This window comes from Panulirus ornatus, chromosome 15, assembly GCF_036320965.1.
Source record: "Panulirus ornatus isolate Po-2019 chromosome 15, ASM3632096v1, whole genome shotgun sequence".
In the NCBI taxonomy this organism is placed as follows: domain Eukaryota; kingdom Metazoa; phylum Arthropoda; class Malacostraca; order Decapoda; family Palinuridae; genus Panulirus; species Panulirus ornatus.
The window spans coordinates 38,042,691-38,063,983 of NC_092238.1; the positions used below are offsets into that span (position 1 = coordinate 38,042,691).

General features: G+C 43.5%; 1 protein-coding gene across 3 annotated transcripts in view; it reads right to left on the minus strand.

Moving 5' to 3' along the window:
- Positions 1–21,293, minus strand: part of LOC139753861 (uncharacterized) — a 75,674-nt gene that overhangs the window by 22,748 nt on the left and 31,633 nt on the right. For all 3 annotated transcript variants that reach the window (XM_071670802.1, XM_071670804.1, XM_071670805.1), the window contains exon 5: positions 13,113–13,250. In XM_071670802.1, coding sequence (XP_071526903.1) covers positions 13,113–13,250 — 138 coding nt within the window. The remainder of the gene's footprint in view (positions 1–13,112; positions 13,251–21,293) is intronic.

Consider the following 21,293-nt stretch of genomic DNA (forward strand, 5'->3'; position numbering starts at 1 on the left):
CCTCAACAACTCTAGCTCCTAACATTATGACCTCCCAACACCCTGGCTGCCAACATAATGACCTCCCAACACCCTGGCTGCCAACATAATGACCTCCCAACACCCTGGCTCATAACATAATGACCTTCCAACACCCTGGCTCCTAACAAAATGACCTCCCAACACCCTGGCTCATAACATAATGACCTTCCAACACCCTGGCTCCTAACATAATGACCTCCCAACACCCTGGCTGCCAACATAATGACCTCCCAACACCCTGGCTGCCAACATAATGACCTCCCAACACCCTGGCTCATAACATAATGACCTTCCAACACCCTGGCTCCTAACATAATGACCTCCCAACACCCTGGCTCATAACATAATGACCTTCCAACACCCTGGCTCCTAACATAATGACCTCCCAACACCCTGGCTCCTAACATAATGACCTCCCAACACCCTGGCTCCTAACATAATGACCTCCCAACACCCTGGCTCCTAACATAATGACCTCCCAACACCCTGGCTCCTAACATAATGACCTCCCAACACCCTGGCTCCTAACATAATGACCTCCCAACACCCTGGCTCCTAACATAATGACCTCCCAACACCCTGGCTCCTAACATAATGACCTCCCAACACCCTGGCTCCTAACATAATGACCTCCCAACACCCTGGCATGCTAACATAATGACCTTCCAACACCCTGGCATGCTAACATAATGACCTCCCAACACCCTGGCTGCTAACATAATGACCTTCCAACACCCTGGCTGCTAACATAATGACCTCCAACACCCTGGCATGCTAACATAATGACCTTCCAACACCCTGGCATGCTAACATAATGACCTTCCAACACCCTGGCATGTTAACATTATGACCTCCAACACCCTGGCATGTTAACATTATGACCTCCAACACCCTGGCATGTTAACATTATGACCTCCAACACTCTGCCCTCCAACTCCCAAGCCTCTTAACATTTTGAGGACAAGGTTGTGATTGGCCACATCTGAACATGATGATCAATGTGGCAAACTTCACTGATTCTTAACAGTGCATCGCAGTGGTCAGGGATGGGAAGCGTTCAACGTGGTCCTTTGGTTCTCCCCCGGTGTAACGACACGTTAACCATACGTTTTGCCAGGCGTTGAACAAGTGATCATTATCATACCAGGTGTTTGGTCAGAGCTTCACCACGCGTTCACCGGCCAGGCGTTCATCACCGGGCCAGTGCACCACATGCGTTCACCACACGTTCAGCTCGTTCGTTAGTTGTCTGTTCGGTGTTATTCAGGCGTTCTCAGGATATTCACAACGCGTTCTTCAGACTTTGAAGAGGCGTTTTGTGGGCGTTCAATGTGGCCCGTCACGCGGCGTTCACCGTGCGTTCCTCTAACCTTCTTGACCACACGTTCATTAGGGGATTGTATGACGTTCTGTGTTACGCGAGAGTTCAGGAAGCGTTCAACAGGCGTTCAGCGGCTGCTGCTCGTCGCGCGTTCACCGTCTGACATGCAGCAGACGTCCGCAATCCCATAGAAAACGACGCCGCGATGGGGAGTCCCGCTATTTCCGGTTGACCTCTCTCTCTCTCTCTCTCTCTCTCTCTCTCTCTCTCTCTCTCTCTCTCTCTCTCTCTCTCTCTCTCGTCCACGGGTCATGTGTTATCGATCCCCCAGGGGAAGGGGGTTGGGTGGATCCACGGGCGGTGGGCGCTGACCACCTGGCCACGATGTGGGCCGGCAAAATACAGAATCTTTTATGATGTTTAAACTCTGTATTGATGATTACGATTGGCAGATGATGTCGCGTAGTATCAGTTGGATTTTTTTTTCCTTAAAAATCATTTTGGGTTTTAATGTGAGCCAACAACTTTGTTATGGATGTCTACACGATTATATATATATATATATATATATATATATATATATATATATATATATATATATATATATATATATATATATATATATGTATATATTTATATATATATATTTATTTTTATTTATTTTGCTTTGTCACTGTCTCCCGCGTTTGCGAGGTAGCGCAAGGAAACAGACGAAAGAAATGGCCCAACCCACCCCCATACACATGTATATACACACACGTCCACACACGCAAATATACATACCTATACATCTCAATGTACACATATATATATACACACAGACACATATATATATACCCATGCACACAATTCACATTGTCTGCCTTTTTTTCATTCCCATCGCCACCTCGCCACACATGGAATACCATCCCCCTCCCCCCTCATGTGTGCGGGGTAGCGCTAGAAAAAGACAACAAAGGCCTCATTCGTTCACACTGAAGAATGTGTGGAAGTCGAGAACATTATCTCGGAAAGCAAAAATGGGTATGTTTGAAGGAATAGTGGTTCCAACAATGTTGTATGGTTGCGAGGCGTGGGCTATGGATAGAGTTGTGCGCAGGAGGGTGGATGTGCTGGAAATGAGATGTTTGAGGACAATGTGTGGTGTGAGGTGGTTTGATCGAGTAAGTAATGTAAGGGTAAGAGACATGTGTGGAAATAAAAAGAGCGTGGTTGAGAGAGCAGAAGAGGGTGTTTTGAAATGGTTTGGGCACATGGAGAGAATGAGTGAGGAAAGATTGACCAAGAGGATATATGTGTCGGAGGTGGAGGGAACGAGGAGAAGTGGGAGACCAAATTGGAGGTGGAAAGATGGAGTGAAAAAGATTTTGTGTGATCGGGGCCTGAACATACAGGAGGGTGAAAGGAGGGCGAGGAATAGAGTGAATTGGATCGATGTGGTATACCGGGGTTGACGTGCTGTCAGTGGATTGAATCAGGGCATGTGAAGCGTCTGGGGTAAACCATGGAAAGTTGTATGGGGCCTGGATGTGGAAAGGGAGCTGTGGTTTCGGGCATTATTGCGTGGCAGCCAGAGACTGAGTGTGAACGAATGGGGCCTTTGTCGTCTTTCCCTAGTGCTACCTCGCACACATGAGGGGGGAGGGGGAAGGTATTCCATGTGTGGCGAGGTGGCGATGGGAGTGAATGGGAGCAGACAGTGTGAATTGTGTGCATGGGTATATATGTATGTGTCTGTGTATGTATATATATGTGTACACTGAGATGTATAGGTATGTATATTTGCGTGTGTGGACGTGTGTGTGCATACATTGTGTATGGGGGTGGGTTGGGCCATTTCTTTCGTCTGTTTTCTTGCGCTACCTCGCAAACGCGGGAGACAGCGACAAAGCAAAATAAAATAAAAAATAAATGAATAAATAAATATATATATATATATATATATATATATATATATATATATATATATATATATATATATATATATGTATGTATATCCTTTGATAGCTTTGTGTTTTTGTTTCCGCTTGTGCGTGTGTGTGTGTGTGTGTGTGTGTATTTCTTTTCCACGTTTCTGTTTTTCTTGCTCATAGCGTGTTTGTATGTTTGTTCCTGTTTGTCTGTGTCTTTATACAACTTTTTATGGGTTGATTTTCGCTCAATTTTTTTTTTATGTTTGCAAGTTCAAAACACTTATCTTTACACACGTGTGTGTGTGTGTGTGTGTGTGCGTGTGTGTGTGTGTGTGTGTGTGTGCGTGTGTGTGTGTGTGTGTTTGATTGCTACTTATATGTTACGGGCAGAGAGTTGTACACTCGAGTTGCCACATCTCTTAACCTTGTATATATGTACTATTTTTTTACTCCTGTGTACACACACACACACACACACACACACACACACACACACACACACACACACACACACACACACACACTATCCTATGCCAGGTGTGTGTGTGTGTGTGTGTGTGTGTGTGTGTGTGTGTGTGTGTGTGTGTGTGTGTGTGCTTCAGTCCAGGAAGGAGGAAGAACTGTGACGTCATCATTCGTTTAAATGTCATCCTATGCGTTGGTATTTCGTTAGATGGGGATGGGGGGGGAGGGTAATTGATCTCCGTGGTAAAGCTAATGTCCGGGGTGGGGAAAGGGTGCGTGGGACAGTTTAATTCTTGGGGTGACCTGGGAGAGGGAGTGGAAGACTTATTTATATGGGGATGGACAGTACAGTGTCAACATGACATGACATGGCAAGAACGAAAGTTTTACAAACGTGTCATTGTTGCGTGTGAAGGATCATGTACAACATGGTGATGAATGACGTAAGACTGAGATAAGAGCATATTCAAAAGGGATCGTAACGTGGGAGGTGTTAGTAAGTAGTTCAATGATGTGCGTTTACGCTAAGCTGACTTATGCCACATCGCTTTTGGATGACGTATAATTATTATTATTTTCTCAATTGAGATCGACGAACCATCGACGGGGAACATATCGCTTAAAGATCACTTGAATTATTGTTGTGATAAACGACACTGCGTCACGTGAATTCTGTCTGGCCGTCGGCAACTCAAGGGTGGGCCGCTTTGATAACTGTTTCTTTCCCTACACCTCGAAGCTTTGGAACTTTCTTCGCTCTCATGTCTTTTCCATTAACTATGACCCAACACATTTAAAGACAGGTCTTTCACTTCCTCCAAAATTCATGAATACTTTCTCTTCTCTCTTCTTTTTCCCTTTCATAATTCTCTCTATATTTCACTTAAGACCCGGCCTTAATGTGGACTTCTGTACGTGGCTGGAACCTCCAACGTAAAAAAGAAGAAAAAAAAAAAGAAACGGTTATATGAACTACAAGACCGATAGTTATACTGTTGTGGTGGACGATATCGCAGGCGGTATCAAGAGGCACAGTAGTTATGATGTGATTTACGAAGTAAGAGAATCGTATTTCTGGGTTTCTTGTACATTTAATGTACGATGTCCAGACGTGGGTGTGCTCGAGCGGGTCTGGCGTCTGGTGCACCGCGCCAGCCTTACGTTGTCCGGAAACTGGTGGAGGAATAGATATAGAACACTGATTATAAGTGATATATATATATATATATATATATATATATATATATATATATATATATATATATATATATGAGAGAGAGAGAGAGAGATAGAGAGAGAGAGAGAGAGAGAGAGAGAGAGAGAGAGAGAGAGAGAGAGAGAGAGAGAGAAACCTGAGTTTCTCTTTGTGTTTACTGTTTCAATCTCCTACTTTCTCCTACTAAGTATATGTTTTGCCATGAAACACCGAATCTTGAATCTCAAAAAAGATGAAAAATAATTCATCCACATTAAGTATATGTCAATAAATCCATATGTCGTATAGGTCTATATACAAGTCCCGAGTCCTATATCATCGCCAGTACCTTGCCGTTCGCTCCTAGGTTTCAAACGCTCTATTCCCCACAAAGTCCTCGGCTCGAAACGCGTGGCTTCAAATGCTCCACTATCCACAAAATCCTCAGCTCGAAACGCTTGGCTTTAAACGGTCTACTATCCACAAAACCCTCAGGTCGAAACGCTTGAAGTGGTTCGATATCTCGTAACTTACTCAAGGGAACCTTCACATGTTTAATGTGGAGCAACACAGTCAAACTTTCGCTCGCTGATATATAGACTGCCACCCCGATGTTTATGTAAAGCCTATCTCTTTAACCCAACCCCATTCTCAGTTAATAGGCTCACTTTCTGACATTAATTGCCTGTGGCTGCAGTTTATTGTCGTTATTATTATTATTATTATCATTATTATTATTATTATTATTATTTTTATTATTATTTCTTTTATTATGCTCGGAATTTCACAAGTGAAATTTCTGAAAATCATAATTGTTGCACATAGGGAAGAGAAACTTTTATGATTTGTGAAACAGGCTTTACGTGTATAGCTTTACATAACAGCACCCCAGATCGCTTCTGTCTCTCCTCTCGGGAGGGATGACGTCAGGGTACACTGACCTGACATTTGTTGTGTTGTACTTTATAAAGGTCCAGGAGGAAGGAATTGATAGCCAGGATCATGTTAGGCCTTGAGTTTTGTGGAGGAACGTACTGACGGAGTTTGTGGGTATATATATATATATATATATATATATATATATATATATATATATATATATATAGAGAGAGAGAGAGAGAGAGAGAGAGAGAGAGAGAGGACTTCACCTTCGTGGTGTAACGGTTAGCGTTCCTGACCGTGATGCATTCACGGGCCGCCCAAGGTCGACCGCTTGGTTCAAAACCTGGTTGAGGCAGTCGACCCAGCTGTTCATCCACCCCTTAGGATTGGTTGATAAAATGGGTACTTGGTATATATAGTCTAAGGTATAAATAAATGAAGTCTGAAGTATGAAGTCTGTTGGGGATGAGAGAGCTTGGGAAGTGAGTCAGTTGTTGTTCGCTGATGATACAGCGCTGGTGGCTGATTCATGTGAGAAACTGCAGAAGCTGGTGACTGAGTTTGGTAAAGTGTGTGGAAGAAGAAAGTTAAGAGTAAATGTGAATAAGAGCAAGGTTATTAGGTACAGTAGGGTTGAGGGTCAAGTCAGTTGGGAGGTGAGTTTGAATGGAGAAAAACTGGAGGAAGTGAAGTGTTTTAGATATCTGGGAGTGGATCTGTCAGCGGATGGAACCATGGAAGCGGAAGTGGATCATAGGGTGGGGGAGGGGGCGAAAATTTTGGGAGCCTTGAAAAATGTGTGGAAGTCGAGAACATTATCTCGGAAAGCAAAAATGGGTATGTTTGAAGGAATAGTTGTTCCAACAATGTTGTATGGTTGCGAGGCGTGGGCTATGGATAGAGTTGTGCGCAGGAGGATGGATGTGCTGGAAATGAGATGTTTGAGGACAATGTGTGGTGTGAGGTGGTTTGATCGAGTAAGTAACGTAAGGGTAAGAGAGATGTGTGGAAATAAAAAGAGCGTGGTTGAGAGAGCAGAAGAGGGTGTTTTGAAATGGTTTGGGCACATGGAGAGAATGAGTGAGGAAAGATTGACCAAGAGGATATATGTGTCGGAGGTGGAGGGAACGAGGAGAAGAGGGAGACCAAATTGGAGGTGGAAAGATGGAGTGAAAAAGATTTTGTGTGATCGGGGCCTGAACATGCAGGAGGGTGAAAGGAGGGCAAGGAATAGAGTGAATTGGAGCGATGTGGTATACAGGGGTTGACGTGCTGTCAGTGGATTGAATCAAGGCATGTGAAGCGTCTGGGGTAAACCATGGAAAGCTGTGTAGGTATGTATATTTGCGTGTGTGGACGTGTGTATGTACATGTGTATGGGGGGGGGGGGTTGGGCCATTTCTTTCGTCTGTTTCCTTGCGCTACCTCGCAGACGCGGGAGACAGCGACAGAGTATAAAAAAAAAAAAAAAAAAATATATATATATATATATATATATATATACATATATATATATATATATATATATATATATTGGAAAGGATCACAATTTTGCGCGTGATCAAGATATTCCTATGAGTCCATGGGGAAAATGAAACACGATAAGTTCCCAAGTGCACTTTCGTGTAATAATCACATCATCAGGGGAGACACAAGAGAGAAATATAACAGTCAGTTGATATACATCGAAGAGGCGAAGCTAGGACGCCATTTGGTAAACGTGATTGTCCAAAACATACAACGAGCGTCCATAAACTTATCGTTTTACAAATTTTATCAACAATAAAGTCATCTAATTTGTATAGACCATCAGTAATATTAAGATTATAATTCTTTGCGTATTCAAATCGTCCAAAATTCCCAGCTGGCACGGACATTGGATATTACGTGTGAGGAACTAAGTGTTTGCACACATAATCTTAGATATTCGTTTACTACATATTGACAGATGGTACCCCTCCCCCTCCATGCCCCTTCCCCTCTCTCTCTCTCTCTCTCTCTCTCTCTCTCTCTCTCTCTCTCTCTCTCTCTCTCTCTCTCCGCATATTATATATATAAATATATATATATATATATATATATATATATATATATATATATATATATATATATATATATATATATCTTTCTTTCTTTCTTTCAAACTGTTCGCCATTTCCCGCATTAGCGAGGTAGCATTAAGAACAGAGGACTGGGCCTTTGAGGGAATACCCTCACCTGGCCCAATTCTCTGTTCCTTCTTTTGGAAAATTAAAAAAAAAAACGTGAGGGGAGGATTTCCAGCCCCCCGCTCCCTCCCCTTTTAGTCGCCTTTTACGACACGCAGGGAATACGTGGGAAGTATTCTTTGTCCCCTATCCCCAGGGAAAATATATATATATATATATATATATATATATATATATATATATATATATATATATATTCTCCCTAAAATTTAATGATACTATCTCACCCCAACTCTCATTTGCCCTCTTTTTCACCTCCTGCACCTTTCTCTTGACCTCCTGCCTCATTCTTTTATACATCTCCCCCTCAATTGCATTTTTTCCCTGCAAAAATCGTCCAAATGCCTCTCTCTTCTCTTTCACTAATAATCTTACTTCTTCATCCTTCCACTCACTACCCTTTCTAATCAACCCACCTCCCACTCTTCTCATGCCACAAGCATCTTTTGCGCAATCCATCACTGATTCCCTAATACATCCCATTCCACCCCCACTCCCCTTACTTCCATTGTTCTCACCTTTTTCCATTCTGTACTCAGTCTCTCCTGGTACTTTCTCACACAAGTCTCCTTCCCAAGCTCACTTACTCTCACCACCCTCTTCACCCCAACATTCACTCTTCTTTTCTGAAAACCCATGCAAATCTTCACCTTAGCCTCCACAAGATAATGATCATACATCCCTCCAGTTGCACCTCTCAGCACATTAACATCCAAAAGTCTCTCTTTCGCGCGCCTGTCAATTAACACGTAATCCAATAACGCTCTCTGGCCATCTCTCGTACTTACATACGTATACTTATGTATATCTCGCTTTTTAAACCAGGTATTCCCAATCACCAGTCCTTTTTCAGCACATAAATCTACAAGCTCTTCACCATTTCCATTTACAACACTGAACACCCCATGTATACCAATTATTCCCTCAACTGCCACATTACTCACCTTTGCATTCAAATCACCCATCACTATAACCCGGTCTCGTGCATCAAAACCACTAACACACTCATTCAGCTGCTCCCAAAACACTTGCCTCTCATGATCTTTCTTCTCATGCCCAGGTGCATATGCACCAATTATCACCCATCTCTCTCCATCAACTTTCAGCTTTACCCTGGAGGAAGTAAAGTGTTTTAGATATCTGGGAGTGGATCTGGCAGCGGATGGAACCATGGAAGCGGAAGTGAATCATAGGGTGGGGGAGGGGGCGAAAATCCTGGGAGCCTTGAAGAATGTGTGGAAGTCGAGAACATTATCTCGGAAAGCAAAAATGGGTATGTTTGAAGGAATAGTGGTTCCAACAATGTTGTATGGTTGCGAGGCGTGGGCTATGGATAGAGTTGTGCGCAGGAGGGTGGATGTGCTGGAAATGAGATGTTTGAGGACAATGTGTGGTGTGATCGAGTAAGTAATGTAAGGGTAAGAGAGATGTGTGGAAATAAAAAGAGCGTGGTTGAGAGAGCAGAAGAGGGTGTTTTGAAATGGTTTGGGCACATGGAGAGAATGAGTGAGGAAAGATTGACCAAGACGATTTATGTGTCGGAGGTGGAGGGAACGAGAAGTGGGAGACCAAATTGGAGGTGGAAAGATGGAGTGAAAAAGATTTTGTGTGATCGGGGCCTGAACATGCAGGAGGGTGAAAGGCGGGCAAGGAATAGAGTGAATTGGATCATGTGGTATACCGGTGTTGACGTGCTGTCAGTGGATTGAGTCAGGGCATGTGAAGCGTCTGGGGTAAACCATGGAAAGTTGTGTGGGGCCTGGATGTGGAAAGGGAGCTGTGATTTCGGGCATTATTGCGTGACAGCTGGAGACTGAGTGTGAACGAATGGGGCCTTTGTTTTCTTTTCCTAGTGCTACCTCGCACACATGAGGGGGGAGGGGGATGGTATTCCATGTGTGGCGAGGTGGCGATGGGAATGAATAGGGGCAGACAGTGTGAATTGTGTGCATGGGTATATATGTATGTGTCTGTGTGTGTATATATATGTGTACATTGAGATGTATAGGTATGTATATTTGCGTGTGTGTGTGTACATTGTGTATGGGGGTGGGTTGGGCCATTTCTTTCGTCTGTTTCCTTGCGCTACCTCGCAAACGCGAGAGACAGCGACAAAGCAAAATAAAATATATATATATATATATATATATATATATATATATATATATATATATATATATATATATATTGGAAAGGATCTCAATTTTTGCGCGTGATCAAGTATATTCCTATGAGTCAATGAGGAAAATGAAACACGATAAGTTCCCAAGTGCACTCTCGTGTGATAATCACATCATCAGGGGAGACACAGGAGAGAAATATAACAGTCAGTTGCTATGCAACATGTTTACCAGATGGCGTCTTAGCTACGTCTCTTCTTTGTATATCAACTGACTTTTATATTTCTCTCTTGTGTCACCCTTGATGATGTGCTTATTACACGAAAGTGCACTTGGGAGCTTTATCCTGTTTCATTTTCCCCGTGGACTCATACGAATATATATATGTATATATATATATATATATATATATATATATATATATATATATATATATATATATATATATATATATAATATAATATAATATAATATATAATATGACAGAGAGAGAGAGAGAGAGAGAGAGAGAGAGAGAGAGAGAGAGGGGGGGGGGGGGGATGGAGGGGGAGGGGCACCATCTGTCAATGTGTAGTAAACGAATATCTATGATTATGTGTGCAAACACTTAGTTCCTCACACATAATATGCAATGTCCGTGCCAGCTGGGAATTTTGGATGATTTAAATCCTGTGAGCTGGGAGAGTGTGGTTGAGGTATTTGCTTGTGGGATGGGTGAGTGTGGATGAGATAACCGCTCGTGAGCTAGGAGAGTGTGAATGAGTTACCCGCTCGTGAGCTAGGAGAGTGTGGATGAGGTATCTGCTCGTGAACTGGGAGAGTGTGGATGAGGTATCCGCTTGTGAGCTAGGAGAGTATGGATGAGGTATCTGCTTGTGAGCTGAGGGAGTGTGGTTAAGATATCCGTTCGGGAGCTGGGAGTGTGGATGAGGTATCCGCTTGTGAGCTAGGAGAGTGTGGATGAGGTATCCTCTCGTGAGCTGGGAGAATGTGGTTAAGATATCCGCTCGGGAGCTGGGAGTGTGGATGAGGTATCCGCTGGGGAGCCAGGAGAGTGTGGATGAGGCTCTCGCTAGTGAGGTGGGAGAGTGTGGTTGAGATATCCGCTTGTGAGGAGGGAGAGTGTAGATGGCTTAGCCATAACGGGCCCCAGGGCCATTGGCCCCACATCTCACGGGCCTGGTGGCTGGCTGAGTGGCTGGGCAGACAGACCTGCCGCTCGCTAAGCTGAGTCACAGGGTCAGGTACTGGTCTCTACAGTTACTGGTAAACCTTGGATATATATATATATATATATATATATATATATATATATATATATATATATATAATTTCTTTTTCTTTTTTTTTTTTCTTTAAACTATTCGCCATTTCCCGCGTTAGCGAGGTAGCGTTAAGAACAGAGGACTGGACCTTTGAGGGAATATCCTCACCTGGCCCCCTTCTCTGTTCTTTCTTTTGGAGAATTAAAAAAAACCCAGAGGGGAGGATATCCAGCCCCCCCCCCCCCCCCCCCCCCCCCCCCCCCCGCTCCCTTCCCTTTTTGTCGCCTTCTACGACACGCAGGGAATACGTGGGAAGTATTCTTTCTCCCCTATCCCCAGGGATAATATATATATATATATATATATATATATATATATATATATATATATATATATATATATATATATATATATATATACAGAGAGAGAGAGAGAGAGAGAGAGAGAGAGAGAGAGAGAGAGAGAGAGAGATGAGTAAAGACATGGTATATGTATTTAAGGTTAAGAATCGGGGCAACACGAGTGTAAAACACTGCTTGTGCCGTGTTAGTGTGTATACACATAAATAAAGAGGACACGCTTCGTACATTACAAGGTTAAGAAATATTCCAATACAGGTGCACATCACACTGATGGTACACAGCGAATAACGACCTCGTTATGAATATACACCGTCAGGAAATAAGCTGCAGGAAACTGTGTAGGATTACTTCTGAGTAGCCAAGCGCCGCTCCATCGTCTTCAACCAGTTGTAGAAATCTCACATCAAGAGAACAGTAAAGGAGACCTACTGTCTGCTGGCAGACGTTAGAACAGAATCCAGATATATGGATGAGACGATATTGAACACTGTTCACATTCTACATTAGGCCGAAACTAGAATGTGTCTCTCAAGTCTGGTCACCATGCTTAAAGAAGCACAAAAGAACTGATAGAGAAGATCCAGAGGAGGACAGCAACAATGGCATTAGAATTGAGAGAGCTGAGTCACAGCGTAAGGTTCGAGGCCTTGCATTTGCCACCATGGAAGAGAGAAGAGTAAGGATTGCCACCAAGGAAGAGAGAAGAGTAAGGGCTTTCTGTCACCGTCCTCTTTTAAGCCAGTTTGGGGACGTGAGCAGTTCTTCGAAAACTGCAGGGATAGAACAACCAGAGACCATAACACGGAGATACCTAGAAACTGGTTAGATGAGACGGAAAGGATTTCTTCTGAACAAAATATACTGCATGATGAAACTGTGAATGTGGACAGCATACAGAGGTTGTGAAAATGGCATTATAGCAGGAAAAAAAAAAAAGAAAATACGGAAGATGGGGCCCCTCTAGTGAAAGATTCCCTCCTGGTACAGGACAGATGTTTGCTAATAGGTCTGTTGGTTCGTCGGGCAACGACGCGTGAGGAAGGTCATTAGATAGCATACAAATAGTTATTTTCTTTATGTTAGCTAAGACGGCACGGACAACTGAAGCCCTAATTAAGGCCATGCCATTAACGCTCTGTATATACCCTAGCCTGAGCCAGGTAAACATTTTATCGACCAACTCCTAATGATGGATGAACAGCTGGGTTGACTGTGTACCGACTGCCGCCACCAGGATTCGAACGTGCGCGCTCACACCTGATAATGATTGATGACGCACACGAGGGTGAACAGAGCCGATGTAAGTAACAAGAGAGTACGGTAGTGAAGATGGTACTCACGGCGAAGACGGCGTTCTGGAGGCCAAAGGGAATGGGCGTGAGGCGGGTAACGGCCACCACCTTGAAGGCTTGCGTGCCCCCGAGCACATCCAGCAGCGCCCTCAGGAGACGTGACGTCACCACCCGACGATGCACAACCTGCAGATGGATGAGTTGGACTGTACCATGATCATGGAAATTATAGTACAATAATAATGATAATAATAATAATAATAATAATAATAATAATAATAATAATAATGATGATAATAATAATAATGGTAATAATAATAATAATAATAATAATAATAATAATAATAATAATAATAATGATACTACTACTAATAATAATAATGAAAATAATAATAATCCGAAGCATTCATGATTTCATATGTGTGGGGTTCTGTGGTGGGTGTGAGAGATGTTCCACTTTCCAGTGTGTTTAAGAGGTCTTCCACCTGTAGTGGGTATGAGGGGCGTCCCACCATGTCGTGGGCGTGAGAGGTGTAGATGTAGCGAAACTTCTGCCCTGAGGGTGCCAGAGTGTGTGTGTGTCTTCCAGTTACCACAGCCTTAATCTCTTGACACACACAACGCCAGTCCTTAACAGTTACACAGCACACGAAATTCCAGGAGGTTCAGAGCCCCGTTCGCAGGCTCTGCAGACGTGAGGTTAGCGGTAAAGTAAGGTCCTTGTCTGGGCTAGGCTGTTCCGTGAGGCGGCCGATCCCGCCCAGGGACAGTGTACGGTCTCTCCCGGGGGCACTGCCGGCCAAGGGCAGCATTGTCCTCGCTGTGTTTCTTCTGCTGTCGTCCCTCTGGTATAAAGTTCAACTCCTGCGTGTGACATTAGTCCTGTTGGATGACCTTCCCGACCGACGAGAGCGCTGCCGAAATACTTCGTAACGTTCTATTTCGCGACACTTGCCAGATGCTTCTGGTAGTATTGTACAGGGGTACCTAGTGACAGCACTAGGCTCCCGGTTCCTCTATCAAGGATTAAACTGTTGAAACCACGTTCTATTACAGACGAGAACTGACAGTCACTTTTATTGATACAAGAAGAGAATCCGCTACGATGTCGATTTCATTGTTCGCGTGACGAGTATATTCAGGAAGACACTGTTTTGTGTGTTTCCAGCGTAGCGCGGTGGACGCTTAAGGTAGTATGTCTCTGTTCCTCGTCTGGAGTCGCCCTTTTAACCTGCTTCGTAACCTAAGTCATAACTTGAAAAGTCGATGTCAGACACTCAGACTTTATAAAGTTGTTATCCATGATCTTAGGAAACTGAACAGCGTGGCACATGAATATGATCATGCTTTAGATAGGTCCCTAATAAAAAGGTAGAGCGCTGAGTAGCTTTAGATGCTCCAGTGCTTGGCTTTTAAGACTAGATTTCATATTCCGGTCCAATCCTAATAAAAAGGTGTAACCAGGAACCTAACCTGGCTTATACCTTGAAGATAATTTCACCTTTTGTCACGGAATGTAACACATATGATTTTGCTATTTCTCAAACAATATTTCCAACCATTCTCACATCACCCCAGTAGCTGCGCTGCGCTGCACTGGCAGGCGACACAGGTGTTCCGTGATGTCGTTGCTGTTGCGTTTATCAGCTGTCAGGATCATTAAGGCCATTGATGTTGTCGTAACCACCAGTCGAACACCTTTTAGACACCTTATTTAGGTATTCAAGATTATAAGACTATCATTACTCTCGCCATACGTATGGCCCTTGTTCCATGGGACAACCTGTTAGTTATTGATATATATGTAGACCGACACGGGTGGCAAAATCCAGGTCTGGTGGATCAAGCGAGTACCTAGGTCACAGAAATAATGAAAATAAAGATTTCTCCCTTACATCACGTAACTTTTCTTTCACTCTTGTTAAGCAGTTCTTGCCTTGACCACTCAGCTGAGGTTGTGCCTTCTTTTTTTTTTTTTGTTTCTGCTTGATGCAAGAAGTGGTGAGATTCGGCAACTTATATTTTGTGGCGGAGGGCGGGGCGGCCGGTTTAGACATGTCACTGTGCCCCAGTTCCAGACGTAGGTGTGCTGTGTATCCACCCTTTGCTCCACCGCCTGACAATAACCTGGCGGGTTTTTGTGGCGAAAGTGGGGTAGAAAAAAGCGGGTTAGGCTTTTGGTATTAGTGAGAAGAGCGCGTGGGAAGGACATACAACGGGAGACCTGATGGTCTATGACGAGGTAATCTTCAAGAAAAGAGAGAGGAAAAACTAGGCCGTATTAGATTGCGGTAGAAACAGTGTAGTAAACCAAAAGGCATCTGCCACTCAACTCTCCCTCCGGCACTAGTTTTAGGAGGAAAAGAATAGAATAAATGAATAAAATATTGGAGGGGAAACATGCTGCTATGGGAATTTAATAGGAAAGTTGCACTGGACGGGAGAAAGTTTCCAAACAAGTCATCGAGCCTGGCGCTGGGGGTGAATTCTGCAGGAAGAAAGACAGGGTTGAAAGATACTTGAAAAGTGTGGCTAATAATTGATAACCGATTTCATTAAAGTATTTGCCTCGCCTCGATTGGACGTTATCAATGGTCTTTGCATATATAACTTCCGATAGTTTATACTAGTCCCCCCCCCCCACTCCGCAAGTGAATAAGAAAAAAAATGTGTTTATACCACTATTACGTTTTGCTTTCCTCCTCATGCCATTGTTTCTGGTCATTGAATGTCTGTCTGAAGAAATTTTTATATGGCAAGTTGTCAAAAGTGGTTCATTAGCTCGAAACTATCCATGAGATCTCAAGAGTCTCCGCTGTTTGAGAATGAACAATTTTAGGTCTTCGACTCAGGACTTATTTCTGAATTCGTTCAAGTGTTTCTCCATCTTCGATCACGTTTGCTGAACAGTGCATTCCAAGTGAGGTCTGACTAAGGCATTATAGTGTTATCTATTTTGTTTTGAATTCTATACTTCCGACCATGAATCTTAGTGGTTTGAATTCTACATTTCTGACCATGGATCCTATGACCATGAATCCAAGTGGTTTAAATTCTGTATCTATGACCATGAATCTTAGTGGTTTGAATTCTGACCAAGAAATGTAGTATCCTGTTCGCATTGTTGTGTGGAGGTGCGCATTCTTTAATCGCATTTTAGGACATTATTGATAGTAATCATTCCAAGTTTCGTTTTCTTTTATACTGTGTTTCATGTGGTTGGCGCCAGAGTGCATTACTCTGCATTTTTCTAGGTTGACCAACATTTGCCACGTCCCTGACCACTCCAGCAGTGTATCGAAACACCGTTTAATCTTCAGGCAGTCCTGCTGTGAGTGAGATGTAATTCCTAATTCCACATCCTCGGCAAAGTTCGAGATTCTGGTGGTGAATCCTGTCTCTAGGTCAGTGATGTGCAAAATGAAAATCCTGTGTCACAGGACTGAACCTTGTGGAACCCTGCTTGTCAGGCCAAGCCAGTCTGATGCCTTCCAGTTCAGTACCACTCTTTGTTTCTTGTCTGTGAGCCAGTCCACTACCCACCTGCAGATATGATCTGTGACGTGACGTTTGATTTTCCTTAACAGTCTTTATATGTGTTACTTCATCGAAGGATTTCTGAAAGGATGTTTGCTTATGTGGTTGTAATTACGTTACGTTTGGTTTGGTTATGGTTGGTTAGTTTAAGTGGTGAGACTCGTTTAGATGTTAGGCTGCAGGTTACGGTCGTTAGTTTAAGTGGTTTGATTTGTTTAGGTGTTAGGCTGTAGGTTGCGGTCGTTAGTTTAAGTGGTTCGACCTGTTTAGGTGTTAGGCTGCAGGTTATGGTCGTTAGTTTAAGTAGTTTGATCTGTTTAGGTGTTAGGCTGCAGGTTACGGTCGTTAGTTTAAGTGGTTCGACCTGTTTAGGTGTTAGACTGCAGGTTACGGTCGTTAGTTTAAGTGGTTCGACCTGTTTAGGTGTTAGGCTGCAGGTTACGGTCGTTAGTTTAAGTGGTTCGACCTGTTTAGGTGTTAGACTGCAGGTTACGGTCGTTAGTTTAAGTGGTTCGACCTGTTTAGGTGTTAGACTGCAGGTTACGGTCGTTAGTTTAAGTGGTTCGACCTGTTTAGGTGTTAGGCTGCAGGTTACGGTCGTTAGTTTAAGTGGTTCGACCTGTTTAGGTGTTAGGCTGCAGGTTACGGTCGTTAGTTTAAGTGGTTCGACCTGTTTAGGTGTTAGGCTGCAGGTTACGGTCGTTAGTTTAAGTGGTTCGACCTGTTTAGGTGTTAGGCTGTAAACATGACATCCAGATATCGTATGTAAAATCGACTCTCACTTTCACGATGTTGCAAAACACGGCCAGCGTGGCCTGGCTGGAGAACACTGAGCTTCCCATGACGTTGGAGGTCGCCAGGGCCAAGCCTGAGCCCAAGATCTGAGTGATTCGGCTGATTAGTGATCAGTTGCACGTCTCGTGCCTGGTAGAGATGTACTACTGCCTCGACCACTAGCGCCCACTGCCACACCCACTAGCACCCACTAATCCACTAGGATACACACTAGCACTCACTAGGACCCGGCGACACTTCAGGTTCCATTACCTCATCCAGTGGAACACACCGCCTCACGCAATCGCACTCATTACCACTGTCTACCCATTTGAATCATTATACATTTTACAGGATGAACATGAATATCCTTGGACACGAGATGGTGTTTGATTATTGCACACAAAATCTCAGTAAACTGCTTAAGGACTTGCTCATCCCAGAAATTTTACTTATATCTATGTGCTATAACTTTCCAAGGGCAACCGTATGGTATCCTGTCCTCAGGAACCAGTGTGACGATTCGTCCTATGCCTAGTGTTAACACTGACGCACAGTATGATAATGATGGTGATTAGCTTTCTGATGTGTCGATAAAAAGCAATTGATAATAATGATAATAATAATAATAATAATGATAATAATAATAATAATAATGATAATAATAATAATAATAACAACAGTAGTATTAATAATAAGGGAGGAGTGAAAGATACTTTGAAGGCTCCGGTCCTGAACATGCAGGAGGGTGTGAGGCGTGCAGGGGACAAAGCGATGTGTTATACAGGGGTCGACGTGCTGTCAGTGGGCTGGACTGGGGCATTTGAAGCGATCGGGGGAACCACGGACAGGTCTTTGTGGCCTGGTTGTGGAGAGGTGCTATTGGTTTGTGTGCATTGTACATGACGAGAGTAGGTGTGAGCGAATGAGGCCATTTTTTCGACTGTTCGTGGCAGTCCCTCGCTAAACGCGGGAGATGGCGGTCGTGTATGAAAGAAATGATACATAATCATTTCTTATTATCATCGTGGTTATCAGTCATCATCATTATCTGCCTTGGGAGTGCCAGTGACCCTCCCTTGCCAGACACACATGATGGCCGGCCAGTTCAATATATTTCCTGTCGAGTTATCACGGCGGACGGAGAGAGAGAGAGAGAGAGAGAGAGAGAGAGAGAGAGAGAGAGAGAGAGAGAGAGAGAGAGAGAGAGAGAGAAGTGTTACGTGTTGCTCAGGTGTTGGAAAGGCCTGAGACAGGGGGTCTTGGCCAGTCAGCGTGCGTGTTACACGTGACGTAGACGGGGTGCTGGCCAACCAGCGTGCGTGTGGCACGTGAATGCAGGCGTCCAGTATAGCTAAAGCGTTGCCTTCGTGATTCAGTAACGGAATTTCGGATCCCTTACGGTTCCTACTGACGTGTTGTGTAATACACTTGATGAAACGAGTTGAATTCCCATCTGGTATAATTCTGGAATGATACGGTAATTGAGAAATGTGGATTATAATTTTTAGTATCAGTTTAGGTAGATCACCGAAGGAGTTTCTCTTTACTTAGCGAGTGACAGTAGTAGTGTAACTATTGACTAGACAACTGAACCGAGTCGAATATTCCCTTACGAACGACCCAGATATGTTATTGACTTTGTTCGAAACTTTCCGTCGTCGTCACGAGATTGCTTGTCGTGTCTGGGTCGTGGCCGCGTGGCTCGGGTTAACCCAGTGATTGATACATCAACCTGAACACGGAGGATGATGTGCGATTGAGATGTTAGCCGGAGACCTTGAACGCGACGCAGCACGACGGTACGACCCTCGAGCACTTCTCCAGCGTCGTACTGTTGTGCTCAAGGGTCGTGTCATCGCACGGGCTTAAGGGTCGTCCTGTTTTGCTGAAGGGTCGTATCATCATGTTCAAGAGTCGTATCCTCATGTTCAAGGGTCGTATCATCATGTTCAAGGGTCGTATCATCATGTTCAAGGGTTTTATCCTCATTTTCAAGGGTCGTATCCTCATGTTCAAGGGTCGTATCATCATCTTATAGGGTCGTATCATTATGTTCAAGGGTCGTATCATCATGTTCAAGGGTCGTATCATTATGTTCAAGGGTCGTATCCTCATGTTCAAGGGTCGTATCATCATGTTCAAGGGTCATATCATCATGTTCAAGGGTCGTATCCTCATGTTCAAGGGTCGTATCATCATGTTCAAGGGTCGTATCATCATGTTCAAGGGTCGTATCATATTCAAGGGTCGTATCCTCATGTTCAATGGTCGTCTCATCATGTTCAAGTATCGTATCATTATGTTCAAGGGTCGTATCCTCATAATCAAGGGTTGTATCATCATGTTCAGGGGTCGTATCATCATGTTCAAGGGTCGTATCCTCATAATCAAGGGTCGTATCATCATGTTCAAGGGTCGTATCCTCATGTTCAATGGTCGTCTCATCATGTTCAAGGATCGTATCATTATGTTCAAGGGTCGTATCCTCATAATCAGGGGTTGTATCATCATGTTCAGGGGTCGTATCATCATGTTCAAGGGTCGTATCCTCATGTTCAATGGTCGTCTCATCATGTTCAAGGATCGTATCATTATGTTCAAGGGTCATATCATCATGTTCAAGGGTCGTATCCTCATGTTCAAGGGTCGTATCATCATGTTCAAGGGTCGTATCATCATGTTCAAGGGTCGTATCATATTCAAGGGTCGTATCCTCATGTTCAATGGTCGTCTCATCATGTTCAAGGATCGTATCATTATGTTCAAGGGTCGTATCCTCATAATCAAGGGTTGTATCATCATGTTCAGGGTCGTATCATCATGTTCAAGGGTCGTATCCTCATAATCAAGGGTTGTATCATCATGTTCAAGGGTCGTATCATCATGTTCAAGGGTCGTATCCTCATATTCAAGGGTCGTATCATCATGTTCAAGGGTCGTATCCTCATAATCAAGGGTCGTATCATCATGTTCAAGGGTCGTATCATCATGTTCAAGGGTCGTATCCTCATAATCAAGGGTCGGATCATCATGTTCAAGGATTGTATCATCATGGTCAACGTTCGTAACATCATGTTCAAAGGTCGTATCCCCATAATCAAGGGTCGTATCATCATGTTCAAGGGTCGTATCATCATGTTCAAGGGTCGTATCCTCATATTCAAGGGTCGTATCATCATGTTCAAGGGTCGTATCATCATGTTCAAGGGTCGTATCCTCATATTCAAGGGTTGTATCATCATGTTCAAGGGTCGTATCATCATGTTCAAGGGTCGTATCATCATGTTCAAGGGTCGTATCCTCATATTCAAGGGTTGTATCATCATATTCAAGGGTCGTATCATCAAGTTCAAAGGTCGTATCAACATGTTCAAGGGTCGTATCATCATGTTCAAGGGTCGTATCCTCATATTCAAGGGTTGTATCATCATGTTCAAGGGTCGTATCATCATGTTCAAGGGTCGTATCCTCATAATCAAGGGTTGTCTCATCATGTTCAAGGGTTGTATCATCATATTCAAGGGTCGTATCCTCATAATCAAGGGTCGTATCATCATGTTCAAGGGTCGTATCCTCATATTCAAGGGTCGTATCATCATGTTCAAGGGTCGTATCCTCATATTCAAGGGTTGTATCATCATATTCAAGGGTCGTATCATCAAGTTCAAAGGTCATATCAACATGTTCAAGGGTTGTATCATCATGTTCAAGGGTCGTATCCTCATAATCAAGGATCGTATCCTCATATTCAAGGGTTGTATCATCATGTTCAAGGGTCGTATCCTCATAATCAAGGGTTGTATCATCATGTTCAAGGGTCGTATCCTCATAATCAAGGGTCGTATCCTCATATTCAAGGGTTGTATCATCATGTTCAAGGGTCGTATCCTCATAATCAAGGATCGTATCCTCATA